A 19,554-nucleotide genomic window follows, 5' to 3' on the forward strand; every position below is an offset into this window, starting at 1 on the left:
TAAGGATAATACTAGGGAGCACTCCACAAGCCTGCATGTCATCCTTGTTCAAAGGATGCCAAGCTTCTCTGTGCTGTTACAGTTCTAGTGTATCTGCTGCAGAAGCAAGCACTCCTTTGTTATTAGTCTGTTTTGTTTCCTTTGTATAAATATTATGTAAATTTATTAATTTATTTTTTCACTTTACAACTCAATATCAACCATTCCTCTCATCCCAGTACCCCTTGACATAAGTCCTCCCTCCATGTCCCTTAGAAGGGGAAGTCTCCCTCTGGGTGTCAACCTTTTCCCCCCACCCCATCCCATCCTCCATCTCCCACCCTCTACCCCTACACCAGTTGTTTGGGGGACACTCAAACTGAGATTCCTAGCAGTGGGGGATATGGATCCTAAGCAGCCACTTCCTGTTGCTAGGCAGGACTCCCAGTGGAAAGATAAGGACAGCAACCCACCCACAAAACCTTTGACCCAAAATGTGTCATGTCTACAAGATGTGCAGGGACAAAGGTAGAGCAGAGTCTGAGGGAATGGCCAACCAATGACTGCCCCAAATTGAGACCCATCCCAGGGGCAAGAACCAATCCCCAGTACAATTAATGAGATTTCACTAGGCTTGGAGACAGGAACCTAGCATTACTGTCCTTTGAGAGGCTCCACCCAACAGCCAGCCAGTGGAAAGAGTTACAGACTCACACCCAAACAGTAGATGGAGGTCAGGAAGTCTTACAGAAGATTTGGGAGAAAGATTGAGCCACCCAAAGAGAACAGGGACTCCACAAAAAACCAACACAGTCAACTACTCTGGTTGGATCCAGAGACTGAATCACTAATTAAAAAGCAAGCACAAGCTGGACCCAGGCCCCCTGCACATATGTAACAGACGAACAGCTTGATCTTCCTTTTCTTTTCTTTTGTTTTTTTGAGACAGAGTTCCACAGTGTGGCTCTGACTAGCCTGGAGCTCACTTTGTAAACTTGACTGGCCTTGACCTCACAGAGATCTGCTTTTACTTTTTTTTTTTGCTTATGTGTATATGCAGCTGAGCACTCCTCTAATTCTAAGAGGATCTCTGTGAGTTCCTAGACAGCCTAATCTACATAGTTACTTCCAGGCTATCCAGGGCTACCCAACAAAACCCTGCCTAAAAATAAGCAAACAAAAAACTGTAGTCAGAGATGAGGAGTCAGCTCAGTGGTTAAAGGCACTTGCTGCTCTTGCAAAATTGGGCTCCTAGTGCCCACATCAGGCAACTCACAACCTTCATCTCCAAGAAACCTGACACCCTCTTCTGGCCTCTGAGAGTACCCACACATGTATGGCACATACATACAAATTAAAAATATGCTTATATGTATATGTACTCATGCGTGGGCATATACATGTGAGTCTGGTAACCTCAGAGGCGAGAGGAAGGGGCTGGTTCCCCTACAATTGAAGTTACTAGCCATTGTGAGCTGTCTGATATAGGTGCTAGGACCCAAACTTGGGTCCTCTATAGAGCTGCACATGTTCTTAACCACCCAGCCAGTCCTCTAGCCCCACTCACGCTGCTTTCCTGTTCTTTAATCAAACCATCACATCCACATATTATATATTTAAATCTTTTTTCTATTGATGAGCCATAGCTAGGAAGATGTGTTCAGGAAAAACAGTCTGGTCTCCCTTTCACTTTGTCCCTATACCCACAGCCAGCCTAGGCCACCGCCGCTGGGTTCAACAGACACTTATTCTTCCCACAGGTGCTCATCCACCTGTCACCCACTGGGAAGATAACTGATGACAACATCCGTAGCCTCTTCTTCGGGGATTATTCGAAGCCAGAAAGTGACCAAAAAATCTATGACGAGATCATTGACCTGAGAGGACTCACGGTGGTGATGGAGTACTATCTGGATGAGTTCAACAGTGTCAGCAAGGCCCCCATGTCTTTGGTCATGTTCAAGTTTGCCATTGAGCACATCTCCAGGATCTGCAGAGTCCTGAAGCAAAAGAAAGGTCACTTGCTCCTGGTGGGCATTGGGGGCAGTGGGCGGCAGAGCGCCACCAAACTGTCCACGTTCATGAACTCCTATGAGTTATACCAGATTGAAATCACAAAGAATTACACCAACAGCGACTGGAGAGAGGACCTGAAAAAGATAATGTTGCAGTCAGGAGTGGTCACCAAGAGTACTGTGTTCCTCTTCTCGGATAACCAGATCAAGGATGAGTCATTTGTGGAAGACATCAACATGCTTCTGAACACAGGCGATGTGCCCAACATCTTCCCAGCGGATGAGAAGGCTGACCTCGTGGAAAAGATGCAAACAGCGGCCAGGACAGAAGGAGAGAAGGTTGAAGCCACTCCCCTGTCTATGTACAATTTCTTTATTGAGAGAGTGAGAAAGAACCTTCACATTGTTCTTGGTGAGAAGCAGTTAAATTCTGTCTGTTCTTGGTCCTCTGGAGTCATTAGGGTCTTCTCAGTATCCCAGATCTCAGTATCCCAGATCTTTACTGACATCAAAACTGATCTAAGCAAGGCACCGACCAACAGTCACAATCTGGACTTCCTCTGGCAATCGTCCTCAATCTTTGCTCAACGCGGTCGTGTCGAGCTCGTTCTGATCTCTTCAGTTCTCTGATTTCTTCAAGAAACAACACAGCTTAGCATATTATCTGGCACAGAACACCAGTGTTCTCCAGGAATGAAATGGATACATAAAGCCAGGGGATGCCTCACACCCTCTTGTACTCACCTTTCTCTGTCCTCGATCCCTTCATGCTCAGCCACTATTGTCTCAGATCTCACCCCAGCACTGTCCTTCTCCATCTCCGTTCTTGTTAATCCTAGACTTTTTGGATCCATTAATCCAGAGTGGGTTTTTATTTTTCTGTATAGCAGACAAGACTGATGGTGTGTGTGTGTGTGTGTGTGTGTACATGTAAATGCAAATTAAAATAATCACTTTCTGTTAGGATGGTAATCAAAGAACAAAACTTTCTTGCCTGTATCTTTTAAGGCCGTGTACCAAACTACCCCTGCATCCTCATGTCAATCAGCCTCCTCCAGCCACACTGACCTCCACACTTCCACCTACATATCATGCTTCCTCCAAACATTAAATAAACCATGAATGGAATTTGAGGTGCAGAACCAAGAGTCTGTGGCTGGATAGAGATGGAGTCAGAAACAAGCCCTGGGCAACTTCTGTGGGTCTCTAAATATGACTGCCTTGTATTAAAGCACAGGGAGAACAAATGGAGCAAAGGGCTCTGTCCCAACTAAGGGACATAAAGGCACAACAGTGCATAAAGGAGACTAGTAAAGCCATCTGTCATAATGCATTGAGGCCCCATCATAAAAGTTCCCCACGATTCCTCTGTTTGCAAGGCTCTCATCATGGTTATTTGCAACTACATCCCCATTTACCAGCCAGAGGCATTGCCTGCCCCTTGCAAACCTTTACTTTCTCTTTGCTTCTCCAAGCTCTTGTGGAAGGGAACTAACAGAGCCTATTTCTCATTAGCCATGAGTCCGATCGGGGATGCCTTCAGAACCCGCCTGAGGATGTTCCCGTCACTTATCAACTGCTGCACCATTGACTGGTTCCAGTCCTGGCCAACTGATGCCTTAGAGCTGGTGGCCAACAAATTCCTGGAGGACGTGGAGCTTGATGACAGCATTCGGGCAGAGTAAGCTTTAGCTTCATTTCAACACCCCAGGTATTCCGAGCTGAAATCCCAGCCACCTCTGGGGCCCAGAGGGTAAAAGCCCCTGACAATCTGAGTTCAATCCCCAGAACCTACATGGTAGAAGAAGCAAACCAACCCCTGAAAGCTGTCCTCTGACCTCCACATGCGTGCTATGATAAGCCCAGGCATGCATCTGTACACACAGACACAATGGAAAATACATAAAATGCAATTAAAAAGTACTCTGCGCTCTGAAAGCTTCTCCAAACTGCTGAAACCTGATACGTCTTGCATAAGCCCTGGCAAGTCATAAAAAGGTCCGAGGTCATCCCTCTCTCTTTGGCTCTGTTCACTCACTAGGTTCTAGAGGGCCAGTCATTGTATGCACCTCTGGAAAAGGTCCGAGGTCATCCCTCTCTCTTTGGCTCTGTTCACTCACTAGGTTCTAGAGGGCCAGTCATTGTATGCACCTCTGGAACCCTGGTGTCCCTAGGTCTCCTCGGGAGGAAGCTAGGTCCCAACTAACTGCTCTGGCTTCCTTGGCAGGGTCGTCTCCATGTGCAAGTACTTCCAGGAGAGCGTGAAGAAGCTATCGGCTGACTACTACAACACACTTCTCAGACACAACTATGTGACCCCCACCTCTTACCTTGAATTGATCCTCACCTTCAAAACTCTCCTTAATAGCAAGAGACAAGAGGTGGACACAATTAGGAACCGCTACTTGGCAGGCTTGCAGAAACTGGAATTTGCATCTTCACAAGTAAGCACTTCCGTAGTAGAACAGGGACGAAGGGCCAGGATATGCTGGGTGTGTCTAGATACAGAAGGTGAGGGGGCATCGGATAAAGACAGACTCCAGCCTCAGTTAATTCATTTCCATCTCAGCTTCAGGTGATCCTGTCTGGATTTAAGATTGCACTGTCTTGTTCATGGGGGGGGGGTTTAGTTTGGGCATTAACTGGGTCTCTCAAAATATTGCATAAGCTGAGCACATACCTTTAATCCTAGCACTTAGGAAGCAGAGGTAAATCTGAAGCAGGAGTGAGTCCATGGCCAGCATGGGCTATAAAGTAAGTTCCAGACCAGCCAGGGCTGACTACCTTGTATCAACAAACAAGCAAACAAAGAAGAAACAAACCCAGTAAAGTAGCATTTATCCTGACTGCCGAGTACTGGCACTCCCTTACAGTTAGGACCTCAATGGCAGCATCTTTTTGAAGCCTTGGATAGGAGAAGAGCAGGGCTTTGTAAGGTTAGTCCTGGACTCAAATTACAATGGTCTGATCTGTCAGTGTGACACTATGGCTCCACTGCTCTGGTCCTAGGTTTGCTGGGTCTAATGTTGAAAGCTCAAGTCCCTCTAGACAAGTAAGAGAAAACTATGTGGCTGGAGAGGCAGAAAGGGGATTGAAATGACCTGAAAGGGGATGAGAGCAGGTTAGCATGCCATCTCCTGTTATAAAGAAACTACTACACAGAGAGGTTCTTCAGCCTGCTCATTAGTCCCACCTGAATGACAAAGAAGCTTGACTTCAGGGCAGATTCCTGATCACACTATCCCATCATGGTCTGGTTTTCAACCGAGGCTCCTGGGGAGTGGGGGTAGGGAGTAAAGGTGGAGAGAAATTCTATGCTTCGTTGGGAAAAAAAAAATCCTAGTGAATTTGGTTTTCTAAAAAATTACAATCCCCTAAAAAGAGTTCCCCATCACTGACCGTACTCAGACAGACCCAAAGGATGTGTGATAGAACTGTTTCCAAGGGTGTTGGCTATATGTGATGGCTGACCCAGAAACCTGGAAACAACAAACCTGTGCTTCTTACAGTTCCAGAGGTCAGGAGGCAAGCTCAAGGTGATGGTAGATACACTGACTGGTGGGGGCTCTCCTTCCAATGAGACAGGAACATTATGAGTTCATTTTTAAAAAATATTTATTCATTTATTTTATGTATTATAAATGCTCTATCTGCAATGTACGCCTGCATGCCAGAAAAGGGCATCAGAACATATTATAGATGGTTGTGAGCCACCATGTGGTTGCTGAGAATTGAACTTAGTACCTCTGGCAAAGCAGCGGGTGCTCTTAACTGCTGAGACATCTCTCCAGCCCATGATTTAATTTTTAATGTGTTGTGTGTGCGCATGTGTGTGTTGGCGCTCACATGCCACAGGATGCATGGGGAGGTCAGATGATAAATTCCTGGAATCAGGTTTACTTCTTACACTTTTTTTCATTGTACATGTGTGTGGGAGCAGGGAAAGGGGGTGTGTGTTACAGCCTGTGTATAGAAACAAGAGGACAGCTTGCAGGAAATCTCTTTGCTCCTTGCATCCATGATGATTCTGGGTTAGGACTTAGGCTGTCAGGCTTGATGGCAAGAGATTTTACCCAATATTAGGCATCTTGCCAAACCCTCTCCTTCTGCCTTTACATGGATTCTGGAGAGTCTACTTCAGGTTGCCAAGCTTTAGAGCAAGCACCCTTACCTGCCAAGCCATCTTTCTTTTTTTTTTATTACGTATTTTCCTCAATTACATTTCCAATGCTATCCCAAAAGTCCCCCATACCTCCCCCCCCCACTTCCCTACCCACCCATTCCCATTCTTTTGGCCCTGGCATTCCCCTGTATTGGGGCATATAAAGTTTGCAAGTCCAATGAGCCTCTCTTTCCAGTGATGGCCGACTAGGCCATCTTTCGATACATATGCAGCTAGAGACAAGAGCTCTGGGGTACTGGTTAGTTCATCATGTTGTTCCAACTATAGGGTTGCAGATCCCTTTAGCTCCTTGGGTACTTTCTCTAGCTTCTCCATTGGGAGCCCTGTGATCCATCCAATAGCTGACTGTGAGCATCCACTTCTGTGTTTGCTAGGCCCCGGCATAGTCTCACAAGAGACAGCTATATCTGGGTCCTTTCAGCAAAATCTTGCTAGTGTATGCAATGGTGTCAGCGTTTGGAAGCTGATTATGGGATGGATCCCTGGATATGGCAGTCTCTAGATAGTCCATCCTTTCATCACAGCTCCAAACTTTGTCTCTGTAAAGCCATCTTTCTAGCCCAGACAAGACCTTGGTGGGTTTTTACATGGTAGAAAGGACAGAGCTCTTGTTTTTTTGCTCTTACTAAGGATATTTATCCCATCTTGAGGTTCCTACTCTCATAATCTCATTTAACCCTAATGACTTCCAAAGGTCCCATTGCCAAATATCATTATCTCTGAATTAAACTTCAGCATATGCATTGGGAGACAAATATTCCTTCTGCAGTACTTGTGAGTGCCTTCTTGCTTAGCTTGGTGGAACCCACCTGTAAACTCAAGACTCTTAGAGACTGGGACTGGGGTTAAGAGCTTAAGAGTCAGGGGAGGGGGAAAAGGCATAAGAGTCTTAAGAGTCTGTGAGTTGAAGGCTAGCCTGGGATCTCTCCTCCCTCCCCCCACCCGTGTGTGTGTGTGTGTGTGTGTGTGTGTGTGTGTGTGTGCACGCTTACTTGCATTGAATCAAATTAAAAGTAGCTTTAGAACCCAGGTGCTATGGAAATGGACCAGGGGTAAAACACTTGCCACAAAAGGGTAAGAACAAAAGTTCAGATTCTCAGAGCTCAAATAAATGCCAGGTGGGCATAACAGCCCACCTATAATCCCAGCAGGTAGGGGGCAGAGTCAGAGGATGTCTGCACCATGCTAACATCAACCTCTAACCTCCAAATGCAAGTGAGCACTTGTACACACACACACACACACACACACACACACACACACACACACACACACACACACAGAGTGACTTTTAATGGTTTTATGACTTGGTCTCTCTCTCCCTGTACCAGGCACTAGCATAGAAACCTAATGAGGGAAGAAACCATATCGTTAACGTTTTTTGCTTTCCATTGAGTGCCTGTGCTTTGCACTGCTCTTGAAACTGCAACACTCAGTGTGGAATCAGTAACTAAGTATTGAAAGACTGGGGGCATAAATACCAGCCAACAAATCTATGCCCAGTGACATGCCAAAACCAGCCATCCTTTCTATCTACATTTGTCCTGTATTACAGAGCCAGGTCTGCTTTTCTCAACTTTTCATTTTTAGCACTGACACTGCTGATCCCATGTCTCTCCTGTCCCCTCTTCCGTGCTAGGTGGCTGTCATGCAGGTAGAGCTGACTGCCCTTCAGCCTCAGCTCATCCAAACCTCTGAGGATACAGCAATGATGATGGTGAAAATTGAACTGGAGACAAAAGAAGCTGATGCCAAGAAACTTCTGGTGCAGGCAGACGAGAAGGAGGCTAATGCTGCTGCTGCCATCTCTCAGGGGATCAAGGTATGACCAGGCGAGAGGTGCAAAGGGAGCCACCACTGCTAAATGTAAGTGACTGTGCCCACCTTACAGATGAGACAAAGGAGACTCAGGAAGGGCGAGTGAGTTTTCCAATCACCAATTAGGAGTTAGTGAAGAAGGCTCTTGGGCCATCTCTTCTCTATCCCACTCTGAGTCAAAACTGCGACTCAGCATAAGCTCATCTGTTAACTTTTCACTGTGCCCTGGCTACAATAACCTTCTGGTTATTCCTTCCCCAGGGCCTTTGCACTGGTTGTTCTCTTTGCCTATCAATATCCCCATGCCGTCTACTTCACCCCTGTCACGTTTTTGTCCAGTTGTCCCTAACACGTGTGTGTAGGTATGGAACAAATGTTTTTAGGATGTCAGGATATTGAACCTAGAGGGCCACATTTGTAGGTGCTTCTGGCCATGTCCTGAGAAGGGATCACCACGCATTCAGATAGCAGAAGATAGCCTTATTAGCATTGACGTGACAATTACATAGGTCTCAGCACTCTCCGTAAGTGATTCCATTTGAGGGTCACAGGCACCTAATGAATGACAAGTGTCAATATCTGAGAGTTGCTAGAATTGAGGTCAGGGTGAAATGGCCTTACAGAGCTGTGTAAGTCATTGACAAAACTATATGACAAAGCACAGGACACCTGCCTAAGGCATTTGTCCATGTGCCTTAAGGAATTAGGGAATCCCTTAGGGAATCCCTTCAGCCGTTCTCAAGCATGAGTTTGAGCAAGAGGCAGCCTGTGTCTGGCATCTGTCCTAAATAGGTCATGAGTCATTTTCTTGAAAAGTACAGGGCTTCCAATTGGCGTCTCTCCAGTGAATCCTGAGACCTGACCTCTGGTAGATGTTTTTCAGAGGGTCTGATCCCTCCCTGTTCTCAGAATTCACAATGAACACCATGTCCTAGATTGTGAAAGTTGGTTCACTTGCGGTCTTAGTGGCTCAGAAAGAAGACATAATAGAAACCATAAAATATAGCCACTTCCAGGTGCCAGGAACCAGATTCTAGTGGCAATTTGTCATTCTATGGTAAAATGATTATACTAGACACTCCTCACATTTAACAACTATTTATTAAACACCTACTATGTGCTGGCTCATTTTTAGTCAAGGAAAGTAGGAATGAGTAAGATAAATAAAATCCTTTTCCTCGTGGAGATTATATTCTCTGGTGCTCATTCTCTTGAATCCTACATACACTACAATACCCATCATACAGAATTATTCCCACTTGACATATGAGGAAATCGTGACACAAGATGTTTCCAAAGTTGCATGACCACCAAGTGGCATGATTCAGACCAAGAGCTCTTTGACCCACAAACCATGGCATTTGACCATGAATCCAGACGTTGCAGACTGGCAGCTGGGGACCACATGTGTCCTGGGATGCAGAGAAGATTCTATTGACTCATTTTGAGGCAGGGACTTGCTAGGTATCCCAGACTGACCTTGAGCTCATGATCCTCCTGCCTCAGCCTCCTGAGTGCTAGGACTGTAAGTGTGTGCATCACAGCCACACTCAGGGATGTTTTATTTGAAGTCAGAAGTAGTTAACCTTTAAAATGCAAGTCATTTCAAGGAAAGAATCTGAAACGTTTGCTTTTCCTTAGGGGAAAAAAATAATTAGGACTCTAGCGACATTGGCTCTGCTTTCTTGGGTTGTGCCCATCCTCAGGAGTAAGAAGCTGCCGACCTTTTGAGTTCTAGCCTCCCAAGCTCCATCCAGTTCAGTTCCTGTTCTTGCCTCAGTGCCCTGGCCCCTGGATGTGTGTGACTTTACAGCTCATTTATAATTCTGTACTATAACCAGGCAGCCAAAGTGCACGCACAACCGACTCTGCTCCTTCCTAGCCTCGGTTTCTGCATCAACAGATTAAGGTTACTGAGGAAAATAAAAAACAAAAAACCACGTGGGCTGGAGAGATTTCTCAGTGTCTAAAAGCACTAGTAGCTCTGGCACAGGACCCACATGACGGCTTACATGAATCAGCAACTTTAATTCCAGGGGAGTCCGACACCCTTTCCTAGTCTTCCCAGGCACCGGGCATATATGTGGTATACATATAGACATACAGGAAAATACTCAGACAGATAAGTAAATACACAAATGAGTAGAGAGTACGTAAAAGTGTGTGGCATTTGCTAGGGGTCCACATTGGTGGTCCTCTGAAACAGCTGTTCTTCTTCATCTCTACTCAGTGTGCTAGCCTAGCTTCTCACCAAGCATAGGAATCATCAGGAAGGGAACAGCCCAGGCAGGATTCTGCTCTGGAATGTCAGGGAAAGAAGCCAATCTGCTAGGTCAGGAGGTAGGTGAGCAATGCCACGGGGTTTATGAGGAGAGACTTCTCACCACACCCTGGGCAATAAACCACCACCTTGGGTTTCAGTGAGAAGGGTGAGGTCTGATGTGGTGCCATTGGAGCCCAGATCCTGCAAGTCCTGAAGGTGAGTCAGGTGAAAGAAACCACCTAGGGAGGAGAAGAAAAACCCAGTCTTGCTCCACAGTTTCCCTGAGGCTTTTCTTGGACAGTGTCCTCCTGAAGTTTTCAGGGCTGTGGTCTTTCTCCACATGGGGCCTGCTACACTTCTCCATACTTCTACAATCTCTTACAATGGGAGCATGTAGAACACTGGACCTAACACACAAGTCACAAGTCCCACAGAGCAAGAAGAATTCGTGCAAAGAAGATTTGGAGACTGAAAGAGATGGAGATAGCTCCCAACACTGGATTCACGAGTGTGGCAGTTTCTTGAGCTGGCAAATTCTTGGCACTCCTGGCAAGTGTCTGTCATCCTGGCATCTGTGCAGCAAAGACAGGCTAGCCTTGACTGCTGCATCTACTCATCAAATAACAAATTAGTCAGTTCTTCTTAGACTACTAAATCATGTCCCCCCCCCCCTTAGTGAGGATAACCTTCCAAAATTACTGCAGCATAGATTTCATTTCATCAACATATACTTGCTCAATATCTGATAGTTTGTGTCCCCTAGATTGTTGACACTGAATCCAGTGCCATTTTTAATTTTAATCATACAATTATGGGTCATAACAACAGATGAAATTTTTTTTTTGAAAATTTCAATTTAGATACCTTTTAAAGTCTTGGCTCTAATTTGGAACTTCCTTCTTGTCCACACATTGTGTTATAGGATACAATTACAATATGATTGTGATTTTTCACAGAACTTGTTTTCTCTTAATATTGTGCCATGAATATTGTTCCAAGATATCTTTCAGATAGTGTGTTTGGGAATATGTGTGATATAGGTACTTGTTATTGTATATGTACATTTTTTGTATTTGTGTAGTATGTATACTTGTTTTGTGGCTGTGAGCACATTTGTATGTGTGTATACTCACATGTGTGGTCTGTATGTGTAGTATATGTGCTTGTTATCGTGGATTTGTGCACATCTGTGTGTGTGTAGTAGGGTCTGTTTATATAGTATATGCACTTGTTTTGTGGGTGTGTGCACATTTGTATGTGTAATTGTTATTGTGTATATGGTGTGTATTGTGGTATATGTCCTTGTTATTATGGGTATGTGCACATCTTTGTATGGGTGTTGTGGAGGCCAAAGTTTGACATCAAATGTCATTCCTCAATCAGTCTATACTTTTACTTTTTGAGACAAGACCTCTCATTGAACCTGGAGGCCTCTGATTCAGCTAGGTCTGCTGGCAATAAGCCTTTACCCCACTATGGCCAGTTTTTTGTGAAGGTGCCAGGGCACAAACTTAGCTCTTCACACATTTGCAGAAGGCACTTTAGCAACTGAACTGTCATCCCAACCCCTTCATAGAGACAGCTCAGTGACCATGGAGAGGAGGTCAAAAATCAAGCCTATGCCCTCCTGCTCTTTGATTTCAGTATTTCTATAATGTCAAGTAGCATTCCTTGACAACAACACTTACAGAGTCACCCATGGAGTTAAGGATGCAGACCCCACCTAGACTGAGTGACTCAGAATCTCAGGGTGGCGATGCTTTCGGTGATGCTTGGTGACTGATACACAGCCACTATTGAGAATCTCCATTACAGATACGTCACAGTGAGAGGCTCCTTGGAGCCACCTGACAAACCAGCTTGCAGCAAAACTGAGCTGCAAGCCAAGCTGTCCCTTAGGAAAAGGAGCAGAGGTGCCAGGTTCCATGGAGGGGTGAAGTGTGGAGGGATCGCTAGCTGTGAGGAAGTAAAAACAAAACAGAAACCTTTTATTTTGCTTGCTTATCCACAATAAACTCAGGTGTTACAATGACTTCAGCAGATAATGCAAACATTCAGGAGGCAGAGGTGAGAGATTCATGAGTTCAAGGCCAGCCTGAGCTACACAGCACATTTAAGGACATTTTGGGACCATGCCACAAACAGTTGACATTCTCCTGTGAAGTTCCACTTCAGTCATAACTGTATGATCACCCAAGATTCAGTGAACTGATAAATAATTCACTAAACCAGTGAGACTCCAGGAACCAGCTCTGTGACCTGCCCAGTGTGTGACCTTGACTAACTCATTTCACGTTTGTGGAAATTTTTTTCTATGATAGAATTTGAGTAACTAACTCAAAAGAGCCCTCTCAGTTTTGAAGTCCTATTGTGGCAATATTTCTTCCTCTCTTTCTTTCTTTTTTCTTTCTTTCTTCCAAATTTTTTTTGAAATATAATGCACATACCTTTAATGCCTTCCTTTAAAAGTTCTGCAATTCATTACCGTTCTGTACAGTCACAAAGTCATGCAAACATTAATACTATGAACCTCTCGAACGCTTTCATCCCCAAAGAAAATCTATTCCCTTTGACATCCACTCCTCCTCTCCTCAACTCCAGGTAACTACTCACCTGTCTCTGTAGATTTGCCCGTCCAGAACACTTCATAGAAACGGAGCCATGTAACATGGCTTCTTTCACTTGACATGATATTTATTTGATTCGTCAACATTATAACAAGCATAGGTGCTTTGTTTTATTTAATATATGCATGATGTTACATTATGTTGATTTCATGTTTAAATTAACAAATAGGGACTGGTAACTCAGGTTAAATGTACTTATTGTTAAGCCTGACAACCTGAGTTCAATCCCTGAGATCCACATGGAGAGAACTGATTCCTGCAAGTTGTCCTCCAACATCCATATGATCTCTGTGGTACACACACAGACACACACACACACACACACACACACACAAATAAACAAATAGGTAAAATTAAAAAATTAATGAATATTAAAAGTGGTAAGTGTGCATGCATGCCTGTGCACACACACAAATGTGAATGAGCAAAAAACAAAACAAAGAAAAAATTCCTTTAGGTCCATTAGGAAGAATTAATCCTAGTGCTATACAGCATAGAAAAGCAACATAATCTACAATTTTTATGTATTTCACAATATTTAAAAGTTAAATATCTCATGTCACATAAAAATACAATGTTTGAAAAGATTTGAAATACTTATTGTCCTAATTTGAGCAACGCCTCATTTTTTAAGGTCACAAAAATCGGTTCTCAAATGTTTAGGACATCCAAACTGCAGCCATGAGGGGCCAGGCAGACCTTCAAGAACAGGTCACAGAGAACCTTTCTGCCTTTTCCTGTGTACCAGGCACTGATCACCTACTCATTTTGTTCCTGTTCTCCACAGAATGAGTGTGAGGGAGACCTGGCCGAGGCCATGCCAGCACTTGAGGCTGCCCTTGCTGCCCTCGACACCCTGAACCCATCTGACATCACGCTGGTGAAGTCCATGCAGAACCCACCAGGCCCTGTCAAGCTGGTTATGGAGAGCATTTGTGTCATGAAGGGGCTGAAGCCAGAGAGGAAACCAGACCCCAGTGGCTCCGGTAACCACTCCAAATCCAAGCCATCTTGTTCCAGGCCCCTTGTGTTTTAGAGAAATTTGGATGTATCAGCATGTACATAAGTGTTCAAAGGTTTTAGTGATGTGCGTGTGTGTGTGTGTGTGTGTGTGTGTGTGTGTGTGTGTGTGTGTGTGTGTGAGGGTGTGTGTGCTCATGTGTATAGGCTAGAGGTTGGCACTGGCTGTCTTCAATCCATTCTGCACCTTATTTTTTGAGAAAGGATCTCAGCAAAACTAGAGTTTACCAATTCAGCTAGACTGGCAGGCAGCAGCTCCAGGGATCCTCCTGTCTATGTCTGCTTCCTCAACTGTGAGTGAGGGCTACAGGTGTGCCCTGCCATACCCAGCTTTTTACATAGGTGCTGGGATCCAGACTTAGGTCCCCTGCTTGTGCAGCAAGCATTTTACTAAGTGAGCCAGCTCCCCAGACCCCTTGTAAAAGTTTCTTGACCATTTAGCTGCTCGGTCAGCTGAGAAAATGCAGGTGCCTCTCTGTGGGGTGTAAACTTCATTGGGGCCTTAGATTGCAGACCAAAAATGGGGTTCATGTGGTACAAACATGTATGTGATCACACACAAGAGAAAGATAGAAACTGAGAGAACAAGAAACAGAATACATACAGTAAGGAGGGGGAGGAGAGAGAGAAGAAATAGAAACCTGGGCGTCATTTAGACACGGTCGCTCATGCACATCCATATGCACACACACGAACACACAAAAATGATATTGAATCAACAAACATGTGACCACAAAGGAAAGAACTGAGAAAGAATAAGAGCAGAAACAGGAAAACAGAACAGGGAGGGAAAGAGAAAGAAAGAGAGAAAGGGGAAAGGGGAGATGCAGAAAGATAGGAGGTGTCCTGGAGGGGAAAAAAACTAAACAGAAAAAAATGAGGCAAAAATGCTGAGGGTGAAAAGGAAATGGAGATGAAGAAGCACAGCCATCCATCAGGCCACAAAGACACGGAAAGGGAGTGAGGCAGGAAGAAGCGAGACAGAAGCATGTGTGTGTGTGCCCGCACACACACACACACACACGCATGCACGCACACATGCATGCACATATACATACACACACACATGCACGTGTAGACACAGTGGTTGGAGTGGGGAAGAGACAGTAATTGGAAATGCTAGAGGCAGGAGCAAAGGGGTCCAGAGATTAATAAGTAGATAGAAAAGAACAGCAAAGGGATGGAGGGGGAAATTTGAGCGGCAGACATGAGGGCTCACAACTATGATCCCAGCACTGCACTGAGGAAGACTGGGAGTCTGAGGTCAGCCTGGGCTACATAATGAGAAGTTCTCAAAAGAGAGCAGAGATTCTCATATAGGACTTTCTGTTACAAGTAGTGCCTTCAAACTGCATGTGAAATTTCAAAATCGAGTGCCCTTTGAGCCATCCTGCTCAGAGGAACTCTGCTAAGCCTGCATTCTTTCTGAAATGTTAGAAACCCCTAACCCTTCCCTTGATAGCTTCTGGGCCCCACTTCCCTTTGCTTAGCATTCCTTCTTGTCTGGCTGGCTTTAGGGCAACAGTTGGAAGAAGATATAGATGATGAGAAATGGCAAAGCAGGCTTGGACTTTGTGTGTGTGCTTGTGTGCTTGCATACAACATACAAATGCACCTAGCCGTGTTATGTACTTGTGGAGACCAGGAGCCTACTTAAGGTATTTTCTACAACTGTTCTCCATCTTATTTATCTATGACCAGGTCTCTCATTGAACCTGGAGCTTGCTGACTAGGTTGTGCTGGCTGGTCATTGAACTCCCAGGATCCCTATAACTATAGGCTCATCACTAAGGTTACTAGAACCTGCTGCCACGCCCAGATTTTACATAAGTGCAGAGATCTAAGCTCAAGTCTTTGTTTATTCAGCAAGCACTTTATCTACTGGGAAGTCTCCCTAGCATCAGAGTTGACTTTGGAGAAGCCTGTAGCGCTGTTGTTGGGGTAGACTCACATGGAGACCTTAAGGAATGCTGAAACCAATACCCCATTTCTAAAGACACTTATTTCATTGGTCTTGGGTGCAACCTAAAGTGGTTTTGTTTTGTTTGTTTCTTTGTTTTTGTTTGTTTTAAGTTCTTTGGGTGCTTCTAAGGTATATAGGCAGAGTTGAAACCCACTAAGATAGAACATTTCCAGGTTTCCAATACCAGTTCTTGCTGTGAGTCTCCAGTTATCAGCTCAGAATCTGCCATTAAACCATGTATATTATTCACTAAGCCCTTGGAACTTAGTGCATATAGTGGAATGGAACAAAAGAGCACTTGAGTTAGCTTTCAGCACCTTGAATTTAAATGAAGCAGATAATCTTCCGGAATGCAAACCAAGTCCTCCACAGGACATACTGGGCTGGTTGGTGTGCTTGCACTAAGGGATAGGTACATTATATTCCATATTATGCCTCAAGTATGGTTCTTGTCATGAGTCCCAGATTGGCATGTGCCATAAGCTAAAGAAGCTCTCAAATTTTTCCTAACATGTCAGCCAGAGGAGCACAATTGCAGGGTAGGATTGAAAACCACTTGACTGGTTGTTGACTGAAAGAGAATTGAGAAGAGGGCCTGACTTTGTTTCTGGCCAGACTATAGGTGGCCTCCTGTCTTGATATAAGCTAGCAAGCTCCATTTACTCACACTGTCCATTTACAGGAAAACTGGCTATGTTTCATCTAACCTGCCTCCCAGATTTGTAAATAAACATTTGTCCATGGGTGTGGCTTCTGTAGTTCTCTCCAGTGATAAAGGAATCAGAGGTGGAATTCATTCAGTTCATATCACAGCACCCAGTAAAACTGAGGCAGAAAGATCACAAACAAATCTAAGGCTAGCCTGGGTTTACGTATTAAGATTAAGATTAAGATTAATGGATGGATGGATAGATAAATAGATAGATAGGTAGGTAGATAGATAGATAGATAGATAGATAGATAGATAGATAGATAGATAGATAGATAGATAGATAGAGTCAACATGGCCTGAAGTTTACTGGACCCAACCAGTGCTACTTAGAGCATAGGCAAAGGACTCATTGCAAAGAACTTGAGATCATGGAAGAACTAAAGGAAAGTCCTCCAAGACCCAAGTCCAGGAAACAGAGTACAGATGGGGAAGATAAGTTTTCCTACATCTCCCTGACTAGAAGCTTGGAGTTCACCCCTTCCCCCAATATCTAAGTAGTGTGTAGAATTGTATTTCTTAATCAAAACATCTCAAAACATCTCTGTTTCCTACGCTGGACAGGTAAAATGATAGAAGATTACTGGGGAGTGTCAAGAAAGATCCTTGGAGATCTAAAGTTTTTGGAAAGTCTCAAGACATACGACAAAGACAACATCCCTTCAGTGATCATGAAGCGAATCCGGGAAAGGTTTATTGATCACCCTGATTTCCAGCCATCTGTCATTAAAAATGTATCATCTGCCTGTGAGGGCCTGTGCAAGTGGGTGAGGGCCATGGAAGTGTATGACCGAGTGGCCAAGGTTGTGGCTCCCAAACGGGAGCGACTGAGGGAGGCTGAGGGAAAGCTGGAGATCCAAATGCAAAAACTGAACCAGAAACGGGCGGAGCTGAAGCTGGTGGAAGACCGACTCCAAGATCTCAATGACGAGTTTGAACTAATGAACAAAAAGAAAAATGCACTGGAGGAAAATATAGAAATCTGCTCCCAGAAGCTCATCAGGGCAGAGAAGCTTATCAGTGGCCTTGGAGGAGAGAAGGACAGATGGACAGAGGCTGCCCGGCAGCTGGGGATCCGCTATGATAACCTGACCGGGGATGTTTTGCTATCCTCTGGGACGGTGGCTTACCTGGGTGCCTTCACGGTGGATTATCGGGCCCAATGCCAAAATGAATGGTTGGTTTCCTGTAAGGAAAAGGTCATCCCAGGCTCCATTGATTTTAGCCTCAGCAACACCTTAGGGGATCCCATAAAAATCCGTGCCTGGCAGATAGCAGGGCTTCCTGTTGACTCCTTCTCTGTTGACAATGGCATCATTGTGTCCAATTCCAGACGCTGGCCTTTAATGATTGACCCTCAGGGACAGGCCAATAAGTGGGTGAAGAATATGGAAAAAACAAACAAGCTATCTGTCATCAAGTTCTCTGATACCAATTACGTGAGGACTCTGGAAAATGCCCTGCAGTTTGGCACCCCTGTCTTGTTGGAAAATGTTGGAGAAGAGCTGGATGCCTTTATTGAGCCCATCTTGTTGAAGGCAACATTCAAACAGCAGGGGGTGGAGTATATGAGACTGGGTGAAAATATTATTGAATACTCAAGGGAGTTTAAATTCTATATAACCACTCGTCTGAGGAATCCACATTATCTCCCTGAAGTTGCCGTGAAAGTCTGTCTCCTCAACTTCATGATCACACCCTTGGGTCTCCAAGATCAACTCCTTGGCATTGTGGCTGCCAAGGAGAAGCCAGAGCTAGAAGAGAAAAAGAACAAGTTGATTTTAGAAAGTGCCCAGAATAAGAAACAGCTAAAGGAGATTGAGGATAAGATTCTAGAGGTCCTATCCCTGTCTGAGGGCAACATCCTTGAAGATGAGACAGCCATCAAAATTTTGTCCTCTTCGAAAGTTCTGTCTGAGGAGATATCTGAGAAGCAAGAAATAGCATCTGTGACAGAAACCCAAATTGATGAGACCCGCATGGGCTATAAGCCTGTCGCTGTTCATTCTGCTACCATCTTTTTCTGTATCTCCGACCTAGCCCACATTGAGCCTATGTACCAGTATTCTCTCACTTGGTTCATCAACCTCTACGTGCAGTCTCTAGCAAATAGCAGCAAGAGTGATGAGCTGGATTTACGGATCGAGTACATCATCGAACATTTCACTCTAAGCATCTACAACAATGTGTGCCGCTCACTGTTTGAGAAGGACAAGCTACTTTTCTCCCTCCTTCTGACTGTTGGCCTCTTGAAGGAAAGAAAGGCAATTGATGAGGAAGTTTGGTACTTCCTTCTAACTGGAGGTGTGGCCCTGGACAATCCTTTCCCCAACCCAGCTCCAGAATGGTTATCAGAGAAGTCATGGGGTGAGATTGTTCGAGCTTCCTCCTTACAGAAACTAAAAGGTCTGATGGAAGATGTCATACAAAATGTCAAAGTATGGAAGGAGATCTATGACTCGGCCTGGCCACATGAAGAGCCACTACCTTCACCTTGGTTTTTTCTTCAAACACTGGAAAAGATAGCAATCCTGCGATGTTTGCGGCCCGACAAGATAGTCCCAGCCATTCAAAACTTCATCTGTGAAACCATGGGAAAGATATTCATCGAAGCCCCAACCTTTGATCTCCAGGGATCCTATGGTGATTCCAGTTGCTGTGTGCCATTGATTTTCATACTGTCTCCAGGTGCAGACCCAATGGCAGGTAAGAGCAGAACATTGTATGAGAAACACTGAATGCTCAGAGTGTAGTGGTTGATAGCAGGAATCTCAAACCTAGCTAGCCTTCTGTTGAAAGACAACTAATTATAGTAGTCCACACTTCTTTCCTTCCTTTCTCCCTCCCTTTTCTGTTGTTGTGTTCTAATATTTAGCCCAGGCTGGCTTTGAACTAATGATCCTCCTGCCTCGGGCTCTCAAATACTGGTCTTACAGACATATGACACAAGGCCTGGCTCAAGCAAAGCATTTGACTG

The 19,554-nt window shown here is 44.7% G+C and overlaps 2 protein-coding genes and 1 pseudogene across 4 annotated transcripts in view; 1 reads left to right on the forward strand and 2 right to left on the reverse strand.

The window, feature by feature from the left end:
• The window catches only part of Dnah3 (dynein axonemal heavy chain 3), a 164,187-nt gene that overhangs the window by 116,048 nt on the left and 28,585 nt on the right, over window positions 1–19,554 (forward strand). For all 3 annotated transcript variants that reach the window (XM_085841357.1, XM_021168736.3, XM_085841358.1), the window contains 6 exons: window positions 1,740–2,406; window positions 3,510–3,675; window positions 4,222–4,438; window positions 7,817–7,999; window positions 13,673–13,871; window positions 17,142–19,283. In XM_085841357.1, coding sequence (XP_085697483.1) covers window positions 1,740–2,406; window positions 3,510–3,675; window positions 4,222–4,438; window positions 7,817–7,999; window positions 13,673–13,871; window positions 17,142–19,283 — 3,574 coding nt within the window. The remainder of the gene's footprint in view (window positions 1–1,739; window positions 2,407–3,509; window positions 3,676–4,221; window positions 4,439–7,816; window positions 8,000–13,672; window positions 13,872–17,141; window positions 19,284–19,554) is intronic.
• LOC115031571 (U6 spliceosomal RNA) lies at window positions 8–108 on the reverse strand (annotated as a pseudogene).
• Lyrm1 (LYR motif containing 1) overlaps window positions 18,213–19,554 on the reverse strand; it is a 56,253-nt gene continuing 54,911 nt past the window's right edge. Inside the window, exon 4 of the mRNA XM_029479305.2 lies at window positions 18,213–18,331. The gene's annotated coding sequence lies outside the window, so the exon portion shown is untranslated. The remainder of the gene's footprint in view (window positions 18,332–19,554) is intronic.

Source organism: Mus caroli, unplaced genomic scaffold (genome assembly GCF_978045245.1).
Source record: "Mus caroli unplaced genomic scaffold, Mus_caroli_1 scaffold_8, whole genome shotgun sequence".
In the NCBI taxonomy this organism is placed as follows: Eukaryota; Metazoa; Chordata; class Mammalia; order Rodentia; family Muridae; genus Mus; species Mus caroli.